The following is a 22,193-nucleotide window of genomic DNA, read 5'->3' on the forward strand; positions in this document are numbered from 1 at the left end:
AAATCAATAGCTTCTGAAAAATATTTGCACTTACTTTGACGAGTATAAGATAATCGTGGTATGGTAAGTCCAATTGAACGTCCGATACATCTCTGAAGCTCAAAGTCATTGTCTTGAAGTAGTCTTCAACATCATTGAAGGAATTAATAGGTTTTTCTCTGTGTCTCCAGCATATTGGAAGGTCGTCCTCTGGTTGCGTACGCGTCAATGGCGTTCCTTTCAAAGCTTGGTGAATCTAAAAGATGAATCAAGTAAATCTCAAATGGGTTTCAAGATCAAAATTGAAGGAAAGATTGTTTTTGATATTACCACATCAATTGTCTGGTGGTAGTCTCGTTGGTTTAAGTAGGATAAGGCACATCCACTGTCGAAACTGAATTCAAGTCCCCTCATTTGAGTCCAACTTCCGCCAAACAAGAGGTTCGCAGGTCCCAATAAGTAGTCCCTAATGGATAGTATATGAATGAATACCAAACCCAAATTTCACATACATATATATATATATATATGATCAATGATATATCTTACTTTTCAGAACTCTTGATCATAGGTGTCCAAGAGAGTCCTGTAGGAGGGACAAGACCATCTCCTAAGAACAGAAACCCACCTTCTTCACTACTTAAACAGTGGCCAATCACTTGTTGTATTACACCATGTGAATGCATTTGAGGCAAAAAGCTAATTGGACCCTTGTTTAGACCTAGTATTCCGTCCCCTTTAAAGACTCCTCCTTGTTTGTATCCACACCTGCCCATCGCAAAATTTTACTGATTAACCTATTGAGATGAAATAGTAAGTTCAATATCACAACACTATTTTGGAAATCCAAAGACTCAACCGTGTGGATATGTAAAATACAAGATTTTCAATCCGAGTAAGAAAAGGAGAGAAACGGATATTCATACTTGATCTCATAGATGCATGAAATGTAATTTACCCACCCAAAGACCAAATGAGGATAAATGACTGAATCATCTTTAAGCTGTATAGACCATACGTCTCTAACCAGATAGCCCTGGGTGGAACTGTCGTCTGCGTAACGATAAACATACTCACATCGACTCGTTGGGTTTGGACAATCTTGTTCATTTCCTAGCAAAGCCACACATAAGGGATCATGACATTGTATAATACTATCTCTAGGAGGCTTGTACAAACGTTCCTGAGGCTTCATCAACACAAAAGTTCCTGAATCAAAGTACTAATAATGAGATTGAACACCAAGATTTATATTATTTTGATGATTGTTTTATTACCATGGTGCAATTATCGCAAGGCTCGTCACATTGGACCCAAGTGAGCTCGCTACCAGTGTCAACGTGAAGTTCAAAAGGCTTCGGTGACTTTCCTATGATGGCTTTTGCAAGATACGCCCTGCATATTGAATTTATGATCGAATCATTAGAAGAAAGAAAATCATAAAACAAAAGACGAAGAAAATAATCAAAGTATGCACCAATCAGTCTGAACGTCCCTGCTAAGAGGGAAAACAATGGAGGATGTGCCTACGACACCACCGACTGCCGAGAAAAAGCCTTGAAATATCATACACACCACCACCACCTTCATCATCATCATCAATATTGGTGCATGGTAGCAGACACATATTATATATATATATACATATATATATATATGTTTTTTTTCCTTCCATCAGGGGACTATTGAGTAATGTTATATACAGAGTTGATCACAAATGGTGATAATTAAAAGCTTCTTTTCTTTAATTTTGTCACCACAATATTCCTAATTTTTCGGCCGTTTCGATATGTGTAGAACAATGATTTTCCTTGTTCTTGTCTCTGGAATGAAATGCCAGGCATTTTTTTTCCATGGGGTCGGCCCCCTCTGCAAAGCATAAAAAAAAGCTAATTAAGAATATTTTAAATTTACAAATTTTCTTTTAAAATTTAAATTTAGAATTTGCCGGCATAATAATATAATCTAAGAGAACGCTACATCGCCCATTTTGTGACTCCCGCAAAATCCCCAAACTTATGGGCTATTAAAATAGTTATTAATTAAAACCGCACATGTAGAGCTCATTTCACGTTCAATACTCCACATTAATTAAGAGTATTTTTGGAGTCACTTTTTGAGGGTCTCAAGAATTATCCTAACAAAACCTCTTCTTGTGTATTGAGTCCTGAAGTTTTGTTGTATTCCACATATATAAACATGATTCTATCGTTGTAATTTATCCCAACTTTTGTATGTTTTAAAGATTTTGGATTTTTGCTTTGCTTCTAACAGTTGGGGTCATTGATTCTATCATTGTCATCAGGTGGTTGGAGCCATTGATTCTATCATTGCCGTCAGGTGGCAAAACCAATCCAACTCTTTTTGCATAGGAAAATTGGAATGAAGACATACTTTTTTGGACAAATGTATATATTTTCTAGGGCAAATGCCAAGCTGTATCAGACACAATCAAGAGTGCTAGGTTTGCTGGAACACTTCTCAGCAGTACATTGTTCACACCTGTTGAGATAGTGATGTATATTTTCATTTATACTGAGTATACAATGAGAAACCCTAGAGAGGGATCATTTAGAGGTTGACAGCTGTACAATTAAATACAATTAAATACATACCAAAGAAAGTAAATCAGAGTATATTAAGTCATGCTCTAACAGTACCAACTATAATATTTTTGAACATCTAGATCTAACAAAAAAAATACATGGATATACAAAATACCTTGTTGGAATACATGGATGACTGAAGAACTTGGATAATTTCTGTGTATTTTGCAATATCACCAGAGTACATCTTTATACAAGAGATATGTAACTAAGTATATAAACAAGATATTACTAATTCCTACAATCAAGTAATAGGCTAATTATCTTCTAAGAGCAAGTTGTCATCGTAACAACTCCTAAACTTATGCTATTAACATATTCTAATAATAATCACAACATCCCCCCTCAAACTCAAGTAGGTAAGACATAACCAGTTTGAGTTTGGAAACTAATTTATGAAACAGATGTGTTGGAGGAGCCTTCGTGAAGATATCTGTAGTTTGATCAGCTGAGGTAACGGATTGAAGACAAAGAGTTCCACAAACAAGATGTTGTTGCACAAAGTGACAATCAATTTCGATGTTTTCGTACGTTCATGGAAGACATCATTATACGTAATTTTCATAGCACTTGCATTATCACAATGTATAATTGTCAGAGAAGTCTGAAGGACACCCATGTCACCCAATAACCAACGGAGCCATAGAAGTTCGACAGTTGTATCAGCAAGAGCACGGTACTCTGATTCAGTGCTAGAGCGTGAGGAAAGATTCTGCTTCTTACTTTGCCAGGAAATGAGAGAGGTGCCGAGGAAGAAACAATATCCGATTGTGGAGCGTCGATTAGAAAGATCACCACCTCAGTCTACATCAGAGTAAGCCCATAATGTTGTGGAAGACTCAGACGAAAAATGTAGACCATAGAATAGTGTACCCTTAACATACCGAAGAATGTGAAGAACAGCTACAGAGTGATTGGAGTGTGGTGCTGACATAAACTGGCTTACGAGATGCACAGCATAGGTAATATCAAGGCGAGTGACAGTTAGATAAATCAAACTTGCCATAAGCTGTCGATATAGAGTAGCATCATGCAATAAATGTCCATCTGATGATGTGAGACGTATATAAGGATTAAGAGGTGTAGTAGTTGTCTTATTATCTATGATCCCTGCACGAGCCAATAGATCAGAAGCATACTTGGCCTATGAAAGATAATAGCCAGTAGAGTCAGATGAGATTTCAAGACCAAAAAATAACTAAGGAGACCAAGATCCTTCATCTCAAAAGATTGGCAGAGAGACTTCTTGATTTCAAAAATTCCCGTTGTATCATCACCTATGATAATCATATCATCAACATATAGAAGGAGAAAGATAGTTCCAGAGTTTGTTTTTTGAATAAATAAGGTTGAATCATAGGGACTAGACGAAAAACCAAGCTGTAATATAGTGGAGCTGAATTTTGCAAACCATGCACGGGATGCTTGTTTCAAACCATATAGTGCCCACCGCAAACGACAGACTTTATATGGTGGATGTCTAATTCCTGGAGGTGGTTTCATGTAGACTTCCTCCTTAAGATCCCCATTTAAGAAGGCATTCTTAACATCCATTTGGAATAACTTCCATTTACGAATAGCAGCGACAACGAGCAAACTTCGGATAGATGTAAGACGAGCAACATGAGCAAAAGTCTCCTCATAATCTATACCATATTCTTGTGTGTACCCAAGAGCAACAAGACGAGCTTTATATCGCTCCACAGAACCTTCTGAGGTGGTTTTAATCTTGAATACCCACTTACTACCAATTGGTATTTTCCCAAGAGGTAAGTCCACCAAATCCCATGTATGAGTACTGTCGAGAGCCTGCAATTCATCTGACATTGCTTGTTGCCAAAGAGGATTAGTACTGGCTTCTTTATAAGTGGAAGGTTCATGTAAAGTAGCAAATGTGGAAAAACAATGATAATCACGCAAATGAGTAGGAATTTCTTTAGTACGAGTGGAATGACGTGGAGGAAGAGAAGAAGGTAACTCATCGGTTGTAGAATCATCAGACAAGGGAAGTTCGAGGGTAAGTGGCGTAGTGATGCTAGCCGGAACAAGCTTAGCTGAAGGAGTTGAGTCAGCAATATCTGGAAAAAGATCAACACTAGGATCCGTGAAAAATAAAGAACTAGGTTGGGAAGAGAATTTGGTGGAAGAGGAACTAGGCAGTAAATGGTTGTGACTTAGAGATAACCTGTTTGAATATATCTTCTAAATCACTGAGAGAAATGGTGGAAGAGGAAGTCTCGGTAGTGGTGGCAACAGTAGTTGTAGGAGATGAACTAACTGAGGAAGCAGGACTAGACGAAGTGTTTCTGGATTGATTCGGTCGATGAGGGTGAGTGGGACAATTTGGTAGAATATGACCCTTCTTGTGACAATAGCGACATTCAACCACTGGGCAATTAGGCATAGTGTGACCATTTTTATGACAGTGTCTGTAATATTGCTACTCGGGTTTGTAAAAATGAGTGGCAAGAACAACTTCTCTATGATGAACCTTAGAAGAACGGATATGAGTTTCTTCAGAGAGCAATTGAGAGACAACAGATTCTAAAGTGGGCAATGGAGTACGTTGAAGAAGAAAGGCACGTACAGATTCGAAGGCATTAGTAAGAGCCATGAGAAACTGAATCAATCTCAATTGATCACGATGATCAGCATATATAATAGCATCTGCAGGATCTTTCCAGGCTGGTTCAGAGAGTTGGAGTTGATCCCATATGGATTGCAGCTGAGAGAGAAAGTCATTGATAGAATGCCCTGGATCTTGTTTCAGTTGTTGTAGATTACATGTTACCTGATAACGATGAAAGAGTCCAGTAGTTGTATATCGCTTTTGTAACAAATCCTAGATTTGCTTTGCAGTCTCAAATCGCCCAAATTATTGATGAATAGAAGGCAAAGAAGTATCATTGAACCAGGTAATGATTTGATGATTTTTACAATCCCAATCATCAAGACGATCAGCAAATTTTTGATCCATTTCGTCCTTTCCTTGAGTTGGCTAACCAACATCACCAGTAACAAGACGCCAAAGCTTACGACCTTTCAAGAAGGTTCGCATGGACTGAGACCACAGGATGTAATTTGACCCATCTAAAATGGTGTGAATAGGCTGGGAGATATTAAGTTTCTCCATAGAAAACTGGAATATGATGATAGAGTGACAGACAACGGAAGCAAAGAACAAGGAATCAAACCTCTGATACCATGCTAGAATACATAGAAGACTGAAGAACTTGGATAATTTCTGTGTATTTTGCAATATCATCAAAGTACATCTTTATATAAGAGATATGTAACTAAGTATAGATACAAGATATTACTAATTCCTATAATCAAGTAAGAGGTTAATTATCTTCTAAGAGCAAGTTGTCATCGTTACAACTCCTAAACTTAAGCTATTAATAGATTCTAATAATAATCACAACATACCTATTTAATGTCCAATGGCCTTTCTCCCCTCTATCATTCTTTCTCCCCTCTAGCATTCTTTCTCCTACAAATCTCTCTTCTCTAGTTCTATTTCTTCTTCCCCTAATCTCTATTGTCTCTTTCTTTCTTTCTAATCCTTTCTTCTTCGTCTCTTTCTTAATTTGTTCTTCTTCTTCTTCCTCCTTTCTTCTTCATCTCTGTCGCATTTGAAAAATATATGCACAAGTGATTTTTTCTCCTCTCTCTCTATAGATCTTTTTTCACAATTTAAAGCTTAAAAAGCTTTAGATCTGTTGTTTCTATTCTCCCTTACTTTCATTTAGGTGTAGATGTTGGCTACATGATTTTCGTTCATGATTTCCTTGAGTTTATGAGTGTTGGATCTGAAACAATCTGTCAAGTTCTGTCAAATCATTCAGACATGTTCATGTTACTTTTTCATTCAATAACATAATAAACAAAACCTGTGTCATATTTTTTACTGGAGCAAATGACCTTAAAAAAACACAATGTGAATACATTAAAATTATAATGTAGGTAAATATTAGTTTAATATTAATTTTTGTAAAACAGTAATATGATGATGTTACTGTTTCAAACAGTAACATATAACAGTACGATCTCAGATCCGAACTAATATTACATCTTAGATTTCCGATCTCATATTACATCTCAGATCTAACAAAATGAAGATGACGAATGATAAAAATAAGGAGAATAATAAGAATAAGAAAACGAAATATTTCATAAATATCGATCTCTCCAAATCAATGATGCCAGGTAAATCGAATTGATAGATGATACGAATAGATGATTCTAGTACAAAAGAATGAAATCAATCACAAAATCAAATCCCAAATCAAATCTGGTTAAAGTTTCCACAAAATAAAATTTTCACATAAATTAGGAAATATTTAAGAAGAAGGGCAAAAGGGGATTACGAAATTATTAAATAAATAAACAGGTAGTTATAAGGAAAAGAGATACTTATATGGCAACGTGTTTTTTATTGGACCTATATGTCCAACTTTAATGAGATGGACACTCATATGTCATTTGTCGTATTTTCTATGGAGGCAATGGTCCATTTTTTACACCCTATAAATTCTCAGGATAGACCCAAGTCTCCAGCTCAAAAAGACAATAGATTCAATCCTACCAACAGCCAACCCAAAAGTCGTAACTTGAATGCATATTTAATTATAAGCACAAATTTTTCACATTATGGTGAATCATAAACCTCGAAGATGTTTTGGTGGAAATGGAGAAGCTCTTTATCTACCTGTGAAATGCCCAAGAGATTTTGCGGTAACAATGCCCAAGGGATTGACTAGCTGACCTCACAATAATTCTCTTCCAGGCAACCCTAACATCATATATAAGGCTGCGTTTGGTTGAGAATATGGCTGATAGAGTATACGCTAGAGTATATGCTCTTGATTTATGCTAGAGTATATGTTAGGGTATATGTTAATTAGGTGTTTGGTAAAACTGTAAAATACGCTAATTAGACATAGAATATCCGATGTCAAATTACCTATAAGAACATTAAACATATTTAACAAAATTAAAAGACCTAGTTAACATTTTTTTCCTAAGGATAATAAAAGTTTTCCATCAAATGATTTCTCTTATTGTTTTTGAGATGAATATTCACTCTTTTAAAGCATTAAATTTATTTATAAAAAAACTAAAAATATCATTAAAACTAAAATAAACTAAAATTTTCGTTGGGCCTACAAATAGATCGTGGGCCTTGCTCATTCCTCTTCAAAGCATGAATCTGACCCTCAAAGGATTCATTGGGAACACAAACAGTACAAAACAGTATGTTTGCAAAAAAAAACTTAGATTTGGGTGCATTATTTTAGGGTTTATTCATTCTTTGAAGGTGGCGCTAGATACAGGCTGAGCGCCTATGGAGATGGCTCAGGGGCTGAGTTGTGGAGCGAACCAGAGGGGGCTCTTCAGTGCAGTGCAGTTACGAGATTTGGAAATTGGAGAGGCTATAGTGGAGGTAGATCCATCTCTCTTGCAAGAATCATCTAAGATCGACAGTCTGCATTTCATATTGCTGGTGCCAATGGCCTGATCAAAGTGGGTTTTTGTGATTTTTGCCTGCTCTGTTTCCCAATTTGGTGTTTCGTTGTGGTTGCTTGCTTTGTGGGTGTTGATTAATTGGTTCTTTTTTGGGGTTAAAGGAAATGCTTTGGTTAACGTGGAGCAAAATCAAATCATGTGCGTAGAAAGAATCCAACAGACACCTGATAATTAGTGACCATTTGAAAATTGCTGATAGAAATATTTAGTGATGATCTGTTTCCGACCAATTAAAGTTTGTATTGTGGGTGCTGTAGGTATGTTTGTTTTTCCAAGTAGGCTGAAACTTTCATACGTTACAAACAAAAGTGAAGAAAAAGTACTGGATACCATATGCATATCCATACAAATTCAAAGAATTATGTTGTGCAAATGCTGTTTTTCTCAACTATTATTTGCTATTAGAGATAAGCCTACAACAGACAAGTTAATTGAAAGACCAACGGGCACCAGCTTAATCACCTTTGTTATTTCTGTTTACATAGACAATGATAGAACTTGCACATATATACTTGAATTTAATTTGTTACAAGTTGTTTAGTTTGTTATAACTTATACTATATAATTGTGCCTTTGAGCAATACAAAGATAACTTCGATCCCGTCTCTCTCTCTCTTATATTTGCCCTACAAAAATTTTATTTTGCTTGTGAAAATTTGGTTTCTGAGAGTGCTTCTGGCTATGGGGCTGTATTGCAGTTCTTGGAAATCCATCCAATGCGAAGATTGACAATATCATAAATCACCAACTTATCCTGCATTGAAATGGCTAAAAACAAGAAGATGATGAAGAACAACATTAAGTCAGAGTTCGATTCAGAGATTTCCTTTTTCTGGTTTCTTTCATTGTTAGAATCTCTTACCCCCGATCACATTGGCATTTCTCAAGTCTATTTGGTTCCCATTTAAGATCCCTAAGCATATTTTTTCCTGCAGTGAAAGATGTTGGGGATTATTGATGGAAAGTAGCTTGATAGTATGAGTTTGTGCTGAAATCAATAGCTTCTGAAAAATATTAGCACTTACTTTGACGAGTATAAGATAACCTTGGTAAGGTAAGTCCAATTGAACGTCCGATACATCTCTGAAGCTCAAAGTCATTGTCTTGAAGTAGTCTTCAACATCATCGAAGGAATTAATAGGTTTTTCTCTGTGTCTCCAGCATATTGGAAGGTCGTCCTCTGGTTGTGTTCGCGTCAATGGAGTTCCTTTCAGAGCTCGGCGAATCTAAAAGATGAATATAAGTAAATCTCAAATGGGTTTCAAGATCAAAATTGAAGGAAAGATTGTTTTTGATCTTGACCACATCAATTGTCTGGTGGTAGTCTCGTTGGTTTAAGGAGGATAAGGCACATCCACTGTCGAAACTGAATTCAAGTCCCCTCATTTGAGTCCAACTTCCGCCAAACAGGAGGTTCGCAGGTCCCAATAAGTAGTCCCTATTGAATAATATAGAGATGAATCCAAACTTAAATTTCACACACACACACACATATATATATGATCATTGACATGTCTTACTTTTCAGAACTCTTGATCATCGGTGTCCAAGAGAGTCCTGTAGGAGGGACAAGACCATCTCCTAAGAACAGAAACCCACCTTCTTCACTACTTAAACAGTGGCCAATCACTTGTTGTATGACACCATGTGAATGCATTTGAGATAAGAAGCTAATTGGACCCTTGTTTAGACCAAGTATTCCATCCCCTTTAAAGACTCCTCCTTGTTTGTATCCACACCTGCGTATCACAAAATTTTAATGATTAACCTGTTGAGATGAAATAGCAAGTTAAATATTACAACATTATTTTGGAAATCCAAGGACTCAACCGTACGGATATATATATAATACAGGATTTCCAATCCTAGCAGGAAAAGGAGAAACAGATATTCAATTTAAAATGAGTAAACAGAATCATAGATACATGAAATGTAATTTACCCACCCAAAGACCAAATGAGGATAAATGACTGAATCACCTCTAAGCTGTATAGACCATACGTCTCTAACCAGATAGCCATGAGCGAAACTGTCGTCTGCGTAACGATAAACATACTCACATCGACTTCTTGTTGTTGGACAATCTTGTTCATTTCCTAGGAAAGCCACACATAAGGGATCTTCACAATGTATAATACTATCTTTTGGTGGCTTGTACGAACGTTCCTGGGACTTCATCAACACAAGTTCTTGAATCAAAGTACTGATAATGAGATTGAACACCCAAGATTTACATTGTCATTAATTGTAATTGGTTTATTACCATGGTGCAATTCTCGCAAGGCACGTCACATTGGACCCAAATGAGCTCGCTACCAGTGTCAACTTGAAGTTCAAAAGGTTGTGGTGACTCTCCTATGATGCCTTTTGCGATATAGGCCCTGCATATTGAATTTATGATCGAATCAATTAGAGAAAAGAAAATCGTAAAACAAAAGGCAAATAAAATAATTAACATCTTCAAAGTATGCACCAATCAGTCTGAACGCCGCCGCTAAGAGGGAAAACAATGGAGGATGTGCCAACGACACCGATTGCCGAGAAAAAGCCATGAAATATTATACACACCACCACCACCCTCATCATCGTCAATATTGGTTCATGACAGCTAGCATACACACACACACTCCTCTTGCTCTGGCACCATTCTTTTATGCGTTCCAGGTGATTTTCTTGCTTTTCTCTGTAGTTATTCTGTCATTTTATCAATTTCGTCTTTGTTTCTGGCGTTACTTGGTCGATTTTTGGATTCTTTTAGCCAGTTCGTGCCTTGTCTTCTCTGTGGGTTTTTGGGGTTTTCACTTCCGTCATATCTAGGTTTCTGGTGGCGGATTCGATGACCTAGATATGATGGAAGAGAAAACCCCAAAAATCCACAGAGAAGACAAGGCACGAACTGGCTAAAAGAATCCAAAAATCCACCAAGTAACGCCAGAAACAAAGACGAAATTGACAAAATGACAGAATAACTATAGAGAAAAGCAAGAAAATCACCTGGAACGCATAAAAGAATGGTGCCAGAGCAAAAGGAGTCACGAACAAGACAAACAGGAAACTTTGGAGAAAACAAACGAAGGGGAGGGAAGAAGATATCTTCACAGTTTATAGGAAGTATCGTGAGAAACGAAGCTTGATTATTGCCTTCGTAATGATTACTTCGGGAGAAGAAACGGTGGCATCCTTCCCCCTACGCTATAAATGCTCTGACAAAGCGTGTGAAGGAGGGAATGCATTAAATACTTCTAAACCCTAAGCTTGCCTTGGGTAACCTAGGCGTCAGAAGTTGACAACTGCAATTAATATAAAGATCTCTCCAGATATTTTCACCAAGAGACCAAGGATTTATCGTCTGAACGAACAACTAGACCCGTGAGAGTCTAACGTTCAAGCCCAAGAGGTCGAGGACTTTCGTCCGAACGAACAACTAGACCCGTGAGAGTCTAACGTTCAAGGCGAAAGAAAAGGGAGTCTGCAACAACTGCCAATGCAAAGATTCTAGAAGAGAAAACCGGGTTGTTGGAGAAAGAGATTAAAGATCTCAAATCTCAGGTTCAGTCCTTGATGGCCAGTAACAAATCTTCAAAAGATGAGGTCGCCAATTTGAAGAAGCAGTTGGAGTCTGCTGTTGATGATGCGGTCATTTGTACGACCGGAAATTTGATGAGGAAGTTCAAGGAGGGGAAGTCTTCTGAATGGGAAGTTGACCTGCATATTCTCAATCATGAGGAGTATTTAAAAATGTTTACTGAAGAAGAAGACGAGGATGATGACGTTGATAAAGCGAGCGACGCGAATGACCGCGATGGTAATGCTTCCCCTACGGCCTGAACTTCAGATGAACTTTAGTTGTAATTGATCGGTTTGTAATACGGTTTGGTGTGAAAATGTGATTTTGGGCAATCAAGTGAAAATGTGATTTTTGGTGATGTAATTTTGAAATCGGTTTATTTTCTCAATATTAGTTTCGACCGTATTGATATCATTGGTTATTTTACTCGTCTGAAGCATGTTTATTTTAATCATTCGAACGAGATTTTAACAAAAGTGGGGATTCCATTTAGTTAAAAATGATACAACTTGAGATGGATAGCATTCCAACTGTTGTTCAATTCTCGACCGTCTTTGGATGTAAGCTTGTATGCCCCTCTTCCGACAACTTCCCTAATCTGATAGGGTCCTTCCCAAGTTTGTCCAAGCTTTCCTACCCCATGTTATTTGGTGTTCTGAAAGACTTTCCTAAGTACGAAGTCTCCAACTCGAAACATTTGGGTTCTAACGTTTTTGTTGTAGTGGTGTGCCATCTTTTGCTGATAGATGGCCGTTCGAACCCTAGCCTCCTCCCTGAGTTCATCGATCGTGTCAAGGTTGTTCTGTAATAAATCGTCATTAGTGCTTTGGCCGATCCATTGACATCTGGCCGAGGGCAGTCCGACTTCGACGGGAATGACCGCTTCCGACCCGTACATTAGGGAGAATGGAGTTTCACCTGTCGGAGTTTTGGCCATCGTCCGATAAGACCAAAGTACACCTGGCAATTCTTCCGCCCACTTGCCTTTACCATCTTCTAGCCTTTTCTTTAAGGTGTTCATAATGGTTTTATTGGAGGACTCAGCCTATCCGTTCGACTGCGGGTTGCGCGGAGTGGAGTAATGTAACGTAATCCCATACTTGCTGTAGAAAACTTGAAATTGATGGCTCAGAAACTGTGAGCCATTATCGGTCGTGATTTTCTTAGGAATACCAAACCTACAGATAATGTTCTTCCAAATAAATGTCTTGACCTTAGTATCCTGGATTTGCTTGAAAGCTTCTGCCTCGACCCATTTAGTAAAGTAGTCCGTCAAGACGAGGACATACACTCTTTGGCCAGAAGCGACCGATAACTTGCCAACTATATCCATTCCCCAGTGCATGAAGGGCCATGGTGCGAGCGTGGAATGAAGTTTCTCGGGATGAAGATGAGAAACTTGGGAGAATCGTTGGCATTTATCACAAAGTCGGAAGAAGTTTGCAGCATCCGCTTGCATTGTAGGCCATAAGTAGCCGGCCGTTAAAGTTCGATTGGCCAGGCTTCTTCTGCCTGAATGGTTCCCGCATTCTCCTTCATGTAATTCTGAAAGGATGTCTCCACCTTGCCTAGTCGTTACACAGCGGAGTAGAGGGCCTGAGTACGACTTCCTATAAAGTTGACCTTCGTAAAGGGTGAACCGGACGGCTCCTGCCCTGAGTCGTCGGGCAGCATTCTTGTCGAGCGGCAACTCTCCTTTGTCAATGTACTTGATCAAAGGGGTCATCCAGCTATACTCAGTGGAAATTGCAAGGACTTTATCAACTTCTTCGGTTGTCGGGACTTCGAGGTGCACAATTGGTATCACTTGTGGCTCGTTCATCTGTAGGGCAGATCCCAGGTTAGCCCGTGCATCCGCATGCGAGTTTTCGAGACGGCGCCAAATTGTAGACTCTAAAATCTACAATCAATTTGTTGTCGTCGATCGAGACCTATGACAACCCTGTAAGATCAAAGAAGGTTGACCGTCAAACTTGGACACCGGTGTGGTGTCGGTCGAACAAGCTCCGACGGTCAAGTCAGTCAACAATGGGAGATATTTAAGTAAGAGAAGTGAAGGGCTTCTAGAGAGAGAGAGAGAGAGATATACCAGGTAGTTGAGAGAGTAAATGAGGAGGACCCCTCCCCTATTTATAGTGTTTCCAATCACGTGGTCAGCACGTGTTAACCGTACGGATGAACTTCTATTTTGGGCCGTGATTGGGCCTGTGGCCTTGATACAACTCTACAACCAATCCCTATGTGGGCCTTGGGCTTACCCAGGTCCTGAGTCAAACTGGCCATCAGGAGCACACTTGGACAGTTCTAAACGGGGCCCGTACATAGACTTTCACCCATGTATCCCATTATTTCGGGCCAACGGTTTTTGACCCATACAATAACTAATCCACAACGCCAGATAAACAGAGAATAACCCAAACTACAAGTAAACAACCAAGAAAGAACTAAGATAAAAGGACACAATTTGATCTTACAGGTTACATTCACTTTGTTGCTAGGCTTCACCAGATCAAAAATCAAGAGTGTAAACACCAAATCGTTCTCTCTCACAAGAGCTGGCCTCACCATCAGAAAGGTGTTGATCTTATAGCTGAGGCTATTCCCTGGATGATCGGTCAGGATGTGCAACTAATTATGCTACGCACTGGCCGACAAGACCTGGATAATTAGTGTTAGAAGAGATGTTTTCTTTCCTTCATCCTTTTTCCACTTTGACATTTGAGTTTACTCGTGGAATCCCTGGTGGTAAATAGGATTCTGGTTCTTGTTTAACAGTTGTCTTGTTTGGATGAAGGAAGGTATATTGCAATGGCTGACTTCTGCAAACTCTGCTTGATTGTCCATAACCTGTTACTCTGCTTTAATTTAGGTGACAACTTTTTTACTAGAATAGGCCAAGGTATATTCTCAAATTTTTTTGTCAACACTTCCTCAATTCCTGCACTTAAATTTTAGGTTATGTTCTGATATATGTTGGGATGGCAAAATTCTATTTGGTCTAGACTACGGAATTTGTCAGATCCAGATTAAACTAAGTTTGGACATAAGTTATATATATTTGAAATTTAGGTTCAAATACAAAAATTTTGTCTAGTTTAAAACTAAGTCCAAACATATAAATCTTGTACGGTTTGCTTGTCTAGACCTTAATCCGAATTAAGTTATTGTCCAATTTAATTGTCCGGATTTAAACCAATCTATGTTTAGTTAATTAAGTATGTCCGAAATCCAACTTTTAGAAGATATTACAATGGTAGGTGTTTTGCTTAACATTGTAAAATAATTGTGAAGGTTAAAAGACCCTAAATCCTATGGTTCATGGTGGCTATACCATTTGTATAGCAGAGGCATGTTAAAACCCAACAAAACCTAATGCTAGGTTTATGGCGTCCATCAACAATCAACATAACAAAACCTGTGATGGAATGTTTTATATTTTCCCTTTTCCTTGGAGTGTTGTACAAGTAATGAAGTAACTAAACCTCAACAAGTTTCATCAACTTGAGTGAAACCCCAAATCAAAGAAATTTATTTAGTATTTTATTGACTTCATCAGTTGTAACAGAATTATGGTAAGATTCACCAACAAATCATTCAAAAACCACATGTACCCCAGAGCGGCAAATTCCTGCAAAATTCAAGAGGTTGCAGGCATGCATAAACTTAACCACAAAACCAAACATGCAATAGTGTCAGCCCGCATCAACTCATGAAAGTCTATACTTCTGCATTCACAAATCGAGGGGAGCTCTAGGTAAAAGAAACTCTCCTCTGGGGATCAAAATGCAAATCAGAACTGGTTGAAAAGAGCCCCGCAAAACCCCTCGACAGACAACCTTCAACAGCACAAGGTGACTTAGATGAACCCAATGGGCTGTTAGTTTTAACCATGTCCATGCAGCAATCGGGACAATTCCGAGCACGATGGTCCTCCCAATGGCTGGGTTTTTGGGCGATGAGCTTAGTTCTCTTTGAATTCGATACGGGGTTGAGGTTTGCCGATTCAGAAGAGAAGGCATCACATAACACCATATCATCTTTTTGAAACCTGGGCAACTTCCTCTTCAAACCAGGCACAACTTTCAACCCTGAAATACCCACCATAGCTTTAGGACATGTTCACAAGTGATTTTGGAGAATAGCAGGTAATAGGACTGGACCAAGTTATGCTACAACTCACACACCAGGAAGAGAATCATCAAATATGCATGTCTGGGTCTCGATATCACCACAATTGCAACAGAAAGCATCATCACTGGAGCCCAGCAACCTGCAAGGCAAAAGATTCGTCATCTGAAATGCATAGCATAAGCAAAAACTAGACACTGTGCACAGATAGGATCAGGATGGCAGTAGAACTACAAATGTAAATCCAATGTGATGAGCACCCCTCTCATAAACAACTCTCAGAAACAATTCCTGTTGAGCACAAACACTGCTCCTCACCCTCAGAATATTGTGTCTGGGAAACATCAAAATATGTGAACTAGAGGTATAGGAAGGAAACCTTGTCTGTATATAGTTCTACATTCACATAAACGGTGCTTCTGCACCCATTCCCTCAACGACAAAATAAACTGAATGGACAAAGATATTTTCCTTTCCTAATAATCAAGTGTTGAACTTAATCCAGTTGAGAAGCTTAAAAAGGTAGTTAATAAATTGTAGGGTAACAAAGAGGAAAGAGAGAAACTTGTGCCAGGGCACAAACTGACCGAGATGTCCCAACCAACCAAATGTTCTTGATAATACTACATTCCCTTAGTGAAGAATTCTGCATTCCTCCTTGTCAAACCGCGAACCCATCCAATTTTGATTTCAATGCATCTACACCTCATCATAATGTGACTGGCCTATACGATCCATATTAAAGACTATATTTAGTTTGCTTTTCCTTTCCTAGCCTTTGATTCCTTCATGCAATTAATCCCAACACAAAATAAGCGCCGGGTTATATTTCTAATAATTAACGTAAAAAGTTGGTGTTTATTTTCAGATTTTGGATACAGTAAAAGAGTACAGTCCAACTGAGATGGTTCATACAAAGGCTATGGTCAAGGTTCAGCAGACAGATTGAGGACCTAAAAATGCAGAAACGAACATCACTATCCAGGCTTTCAAGAAAAAGAAGCCAACAAACAAGATATTTTTGAGGTAGTGGTAAAATATGCTCCTTTAAGACTTCAACTATACTCTCCAACTAACAAGCACTTATAGCACTTCAAAATATTTCTCAAAATTGGATATTGACAAGATTGCAGTTTCATATGTTTCCCGGAAGTGAAGATTGTTCACCAAGGCAGAAACATAAATCAATTCCAGATTTCCAGTATATATTCTGAAGCCTTTCATGCAAAAACCTTCATTCATGACTAATGGTACCAAAGGAATTATATGACATAGCATACAACCGAAGAACAAGTAACAACCCCAAGAATCAGGATGGGTTAAAAGACTATCTTGATATTGAATAAAATCATGTTGAGGGACTAGAATTAAACCTGTACATATGCTCAACAAAATCATCTATTAGAACAGGCCAAGCTCCTGCAAGAATGATCATGCAACAACCCATTACGCTCACCACCAGAGAAGAAATTGTAATTAAAATACAGATAACACGAGATTTAACACCATGGTGCACGTGTTCTTATATGTGAATAATGAGAATAAAAATATCAAGTACAGAAGACAGACTAGAAGAACTTTTGTATGGTATATAGAATCAGTCATTATATATTATGCATGATTTAAAAGCATGAACACAGATATGCCGTACCAATCAGGGTGGATTCCATATTTCCAATAATAACCCAACATTTAAGCAAAGGGAGAAAACATTCATTTTATCACATCAAGCTTAAAAGAATGACTGCTGCATTTATATGATGAATACCACAAAACAAATACATGACCAAAGTGGATAAAACATCGAAGCCAATCTGCAAGGAAGCACAAGCATCATGAACTCACTATAACCATGCTCACCATGACTTGACCATCCACCATTTTATTCCTCTTCGCTCTAGAAACCCCAATTGATCTCCAAGAAATTAAAATGAGATGAGGAAAAATGTGCTCATGTGAGGGGTAAGTGTATATATGTCTTGGCCAGCAGAATGAATTAAAAAAAATGTTAGAAAGGTACACTCCCCCCTCCATGCAGTTACAGGTCTTTTGATACGCACAGCAAATCCTTGGTGGGGAAACCCTTTTTGATAGACATATTGCTTTTATGTGCAGGAGCCTATTCCAGTATTCTCAAGGACAATATTTCTATACATATTGGGATTAAAGTAGAGAAACACTAACGACGAACTAAAATTGTGTAGAATGATGTTATGGTTGAAAAAACAATGACTTGCCAACAAAATGGTGAAAGGTTAAAAGTACTGGAATTGATGATCTCGCTTAATATAAAACTGAGAATATGGAGATTATAATACCTTCAGGATCATACCCTTCCAGATTTTCATGCACACAGCGACTGAAAGCTAAAACTTGCTGCCAAGTATCCTCAGAAATATTGTGTCGCTGATTTTTCTATAACGAATTCAACATAGTAGTTATTACAGAAGAAAAATTAGATGAATTAAGGTGAATGAATAAAGACTAACAAAAACCCTTGCAGTTCCCTAGCAGTTCTTTTTCATTCCAAAAGAGAGGGGAAAAAAAAAAGCCCTAGCAGTGTGCCCCCGCCCCCATGGATTTTCAATGCACAAACAAGACTACAGATTGGGACTTAAGGAACAAACAAGATTACAGATTGGGACTTAAGGACGAAACAGAAGGACACAAGCATGGACATATAAACCTCCTACAAAATGTGAGATGCAGAATCCTCCCTAAGTTTTCTGAATGTAAATTCCCTTTTCTCAGATTTATATTGTTCAAATTTTGTAACCCAAGAAAACCAAACAATAGACATCATCCTGTGGTTTGACGTCTTAGATAATTTTTATTTGGATGCTAAATCCTGAAAAAGTCAAACCCCGAATACAGCACCCGCCTTTGGCAGGGTTTGAAGATGGAAAGCATGAGTTTTGCAAACACAATAAATAGTATGTTTGATCAAACAGCACCAGTATATGCAGGTGTCATCACATGAGATGACATGACCACGTGGTAGAGGATGATAACAGAAAGGGATGCACTTATATTATGAAAAGTAAAATGAATTCCTAAGCGGGCTCAACCGCACAAGTATGAATAGTAAAATAACATAATAAAATTACGCTCCCAACGTACAATAAATGAAAATTAGAACAAAAAAAGGTGAAACGCAATTTTCTTCCGACACAAAACCTCCACATTGAACCACATGACAAGTAGCTCAAATTAAGGATCTATGTAGTCTCTATCAACTACCATTAAGTGAATCTAAGAATCACATTCAGTTGAAAAACTTTGAAACTTAAAGTGTCAGTTGTACCTCAACAAAATCACACCATTGGTTAAGTAATCGAAACCTCCCAGCTAAAACTAATCTCCACACAGTAACGGCCTTGCTCACAGCTGTAAATCAATGCCAAAAAAGAGAGAAATAATAAGCAATAAAAGGGGCTGCATCGTAACAATGAGTAGGTTGTACATCAAGTATGACATATGGTGACAGTTGACAAACAAAAGAACCATCAAAACTCACTGATATTCTTTTGACCATCCTCACGACAGATGAAGAACACAAAATCATAAAAGCGTGAGAATTCAGAAAAGTCTCGCTGCAAAACAAGATATCAGAGTAATTACAGAGCATGCAAAAACCAAACTGGAGTACATACCCAGCAATAAGAAAAACATTAAAGGGGTGCCAATAGATCGCAGCAGCACTTGATATAAAGTAACGTCACAAAATGTATGAGAATTTCCACAGAAAATAAAATCTCACCATCAAGTTTAAACGTGACATGAGCTTGGATAGTTCATCAAAAATAGTAATCCTGTAAGAGGGAACATGGTACTTTACTTCGTAGCAGAAAAATAATCAATGATCTCAAATGCTAGTACTTCACTGTAAAGCTTAAATTTTTCTATGCGTGAGAGTGAGATACAAATTTGTGGTAAGGATCACCATTGATACAGTCCTTATAGCAGTTTCAACAGATTACTGCCTTGGAAAATGGAAATAACATAATAGATGAAATCTTAATTGATGAGAGTTGATGGCAACAGAAAATAGATAAATATTCAATGCCAATCAGTAAATAATTCAAACAGCGTTGGCAAAGTTCCTCTATAAAGTGACACATTTGCTTTGATGATCATACAAACATTTCCAACCTCGGTGACAATTGGATTTCTTTTCACTAGAACCAAGGAGGAATACGTATTGTTTTCCTATATTTTTATATGTGGAAGATACATTCTCTTTCAACATCAAATTTCCATTTCTGTTATTAGCTTTACCTTAAATGATTTCATTAAAAACTTAACTTCAAGAGAGAGGAACAGAGAGGAGAGAGAGCTGTTGGTGAAATGAGAAAATAACGTAGTTATGTATATTCGATCTTTAATTTGAATTTAAGGAGGAATTCGTACATTATGTAAAAATGCAAACTTAGACGAAATTATTGGGCTTTTGAAACTAGAAGAAGTTATTTGTCTTCCGGACAAACCTTAATGGTGGTAAATTTATTTTATTTGGCTGGGTTAAAAGCTGTAAATAAAAACCATTTATTACATGTGATCGACACTCTCTCTTTCTCTCTCTCACTTATTTAGATGGGCTCTTTTTTGTTACTTTGTGCGCCAGTGGCAGTGTAGCACCACTTGGCTCCCTTCAACACAATTCTCTTTGTTCGATTAGAAAACAGGACGGGAAAAAAATCCCACAGAAAAGATGGAGCATGGAGGCCAAACACACTCATCAAAAATTGAGAGGGTAAGGCCTCGGGAACATTGTTCAATTACAAAGCTTAAATAGTATTAGTTTCAAGCCGACTTCAAGTTCTACAAAGTAATACACTTCCATTATTTCTGCCCCCAGAAACAGAGCTGTCTAAAGTCATAAACAACACATATCCTGCATAATACGTACCTCGTATCAACGGTTGACTGCACCGATTTGAAGAGCTCAGCCAATGCCTCCCTTGTAAATTTAGCCTTTTGCAATTCATTGTCTTGTCCATAGCCCTCAGACATATATTCCTTTCCCGATCTAATATCTGCATGGGAAAAAAAATCACAATTTAAATACAGATGTGAAGACAAGATGTTCACAATCTAAATAGTAAATACATATGTGAATACAAGATGCATGAGGAAAGGATAAATACAAACTGGATGTCATCTAAAAGTAATGGAAGGAAGACAATTCAGAGTAGATGAGACATCTTCAGTAACTCATTTTGTCCAATACTCCCATCATAGCATGTAGAACATAAACAAGATCCTACACGATATTCCCAAAAAGTAATATCCAGAACAAATTACACATTACACAAATCAATTCAAACCAACCCAGAAATCTACTAATTAATTTTTCCTGGATTCCCATAGAATTTGTAAAACAACATAACGTAGAAATCCAGTACTTGATGAACATAACTAAAGCAGCTATTCCAAACGTACATCAGCAGCAAATAGCTTAACCATCACACGCAGTGTATGCACCAACATAAAATTGATGTCAAAGAATACAATTAAAACCCTTCACTGTTCATGGGGTAACCGACTCTAGTCCTGTTCAATTTAGCTTTTCAGAGAGAGAATTTGTACAGGAAAAAAAAACCTTGAAAATTAGAACCTTAAGTTTACGAAACAATTCTTCAAATCAAAAGAGAATTATAGAATTGAAAGGACGATAAACGCATCAGTCTTAGATTTAAAAACAAAAAAACACCGCAAAAAGTTTTGAACTAAGAGAATCAACGCTAGTTACCACAAAATCTCTTATAAATCTCAAAGACATCGATCCGATTTGAGGCTCGCACGTCCATAGGATTCGAAGCCCAGGAGCTCGCTTGCGAGCTGTAGCTTCTTGAATGAGATATTTACGAATGTCGAACCAAAACCTAGAAGCAGAAGGAAACTCAACAGAACCAGATGAAGATACCCCTTTTATAGCTGTCTCTTCTGTATGTTCTACGCAATTGCGCTTCGAGATTTTTTTTTTCCGGTGCGAGAGGAGGGAGAGAGAAATAGAGAGACAGATGGATGCAAGAATTGAACGAACCGGAGATGTCTTCTCGAACCGGCAATTGTTTTGGACTGTCTGGTCACTGAGCGGACCCAACTTTCTAATTTAGCAAGAAAAAAAAATTGAAAATAATAAAAGTATTAAAAGACAATACTGCTCTCCAACTAGGTCATTTTAGGTTTTTTTTTGAAGAATCAAATTTGTAGCACACACTTTGAGTGCGCGGGGCCACAAACCCTTACAATATCAAATTTGTTAGTGCTATGAGAGTTTATTGAGTTACGATAGAGTTAAGTCTCTTGTACCACATTTTTCAAGAGAAGAAGTGAATTACAGAATATAATAGGTCAAATTTTCAAATTAATAACAAATA

General features: G+C 37.7%; 2 protein-coding genes and 1 long non-coding RNA gene across 4 annotated transcripts; 1 reads left to right on the forward strand and 2 right to left on the reverse strand.

The window, feature by feature from the left end:
- The first annotated feature begins 7,810 nt into the window (after positions 1-7,810).
- On the forward strand, positions 7,811-9,388 carry LOC120016433. Its single transcript, XR_005471983.1, has 3 exons — positions 7,811-8,031; positions 8,813-9,168; positions 9,276-9,388. It is a non-coding gene; the product is annotated as an uncharacterized LOC120016433 (long non-coding RNA).
- On the reverse strand, positions 9,219-14,498 carry LOC120016432 (aspartic proteinase Asp1-like). The gene is made up of 5 exons (XM_038869203.1): positions 14,248-14,498; positions 10,378-10,495; positions 10,060-10,286; positions 9,635-9,853; positions 9,219-9,552 (listed from the first exon to the last, which is right to left on the reverse strand). Exons 2-5 carry the CDS (start codon positions 10,378-10,380, stop codon positions 9,249-9,251), a joined length of 753 nt encoding a protein of 250 aa, XP_038725131.1. The 5' UTR covers positions 10,381-10,495; positions 14,248-14,498; the 3' UTR covers positions 9,219-9,248.
- A 690-nt stretch (positions 14,499-15,188) lies between these two features.
- LOC119980027 (DCN1-like protein 1) lies at positions 15,189-21,888 on the reverse strand. Of its 2 annotated transcripts, XM_038822673.1 has the most exons (9): positions 21,563-21,887; positions 20,720-20,846; positions 19,571-19,622; positions 19,328-19,403; positions 19,115-19,197; positions 18,129-18,225; positions 17,184-17,229; positions 15,867-15,952; positions 15,189-15,770 (listed from the first exon to the last, which is right to left on the reverse strand). In XM_038822673.1, exons 1-9 carry the CDS (start codon positions 21,618-21,620, stop codon positions 15,433-15,435), a joined length of 963 nt encoding a protein of 320 aa, XP_038678601.1. In that variant the 5' UTR covers positions 21,621-21,887; the 3' UTR covers positions 15,189-15,432. The 2 variants fall into 2 exon arrangements, with proteins under 2 accessions (XP_038678601.1, XP_038678602.1); XM_038822674.1 differs by lacking the exons at positions 19,115-19,197; positions 19,328-19,403 and having other exon boundaries at positions 21,563-21,888.
- Between the last annotated feature and the right edge of the window lie 305 nt (positions 21,889-22,193).

The sequence above is a fragment of the Tripterygium wilfordii genome, chromosome 15 (assembly GCF_013401445.1).
Source record: "Tripterygium wilfordii isolate XIE 37 chromosome 15, ASM1340144v1, whole genome shotgun sequence".
Lineage (NCBI taxonomy): Eukaryota > Viridiplantae > Streptophyta > Magnoliopsida > Celastrales > Celastraceae > Tripterygium > Tripterygium wilfordii.

Bases quoted from the DNA above. Each gene is read 5' to 3' on its own strand.
- LOC120016432 (XM_038869203.1), bottom strand. The intron at 9,854-10,059 runs GTGGGTAAATTA...TGTGATACGCAG, and splicing joins TATCCTCATTTGGTCTTTGG to GTGTGGATACAAACAAGGAG. The intron at 9,553-9,634 runs GTAAGACATGTC...ATTATTCAATAG, and splicing joins ATGATCAAGAGTTCTGAAAA to GGACTACTTATTGGGACCTG.
- LOC119980027 (XM_038822673.1), bottom strand. From the start codon at position 21,620: ATGGACGTGCGAGCCTCAAATCGGATCGATGTCTTTGAGATTTATAAG. The intron at 20,847-21,562 runs GTAACTAGCGTT...TTTCCCATGCAG, and splicing joins GATTTATAAGAGATTTTGTG to ATATTAGATCGGGAAAGGAA. The intron at 15,953-17,183 runs GTTTAATTCTAG...TTTGCCTTGCAG, and splicing joins TTTGTTGAGCATATGTACAG to GTTGCTGGGCTCCAGTGATG.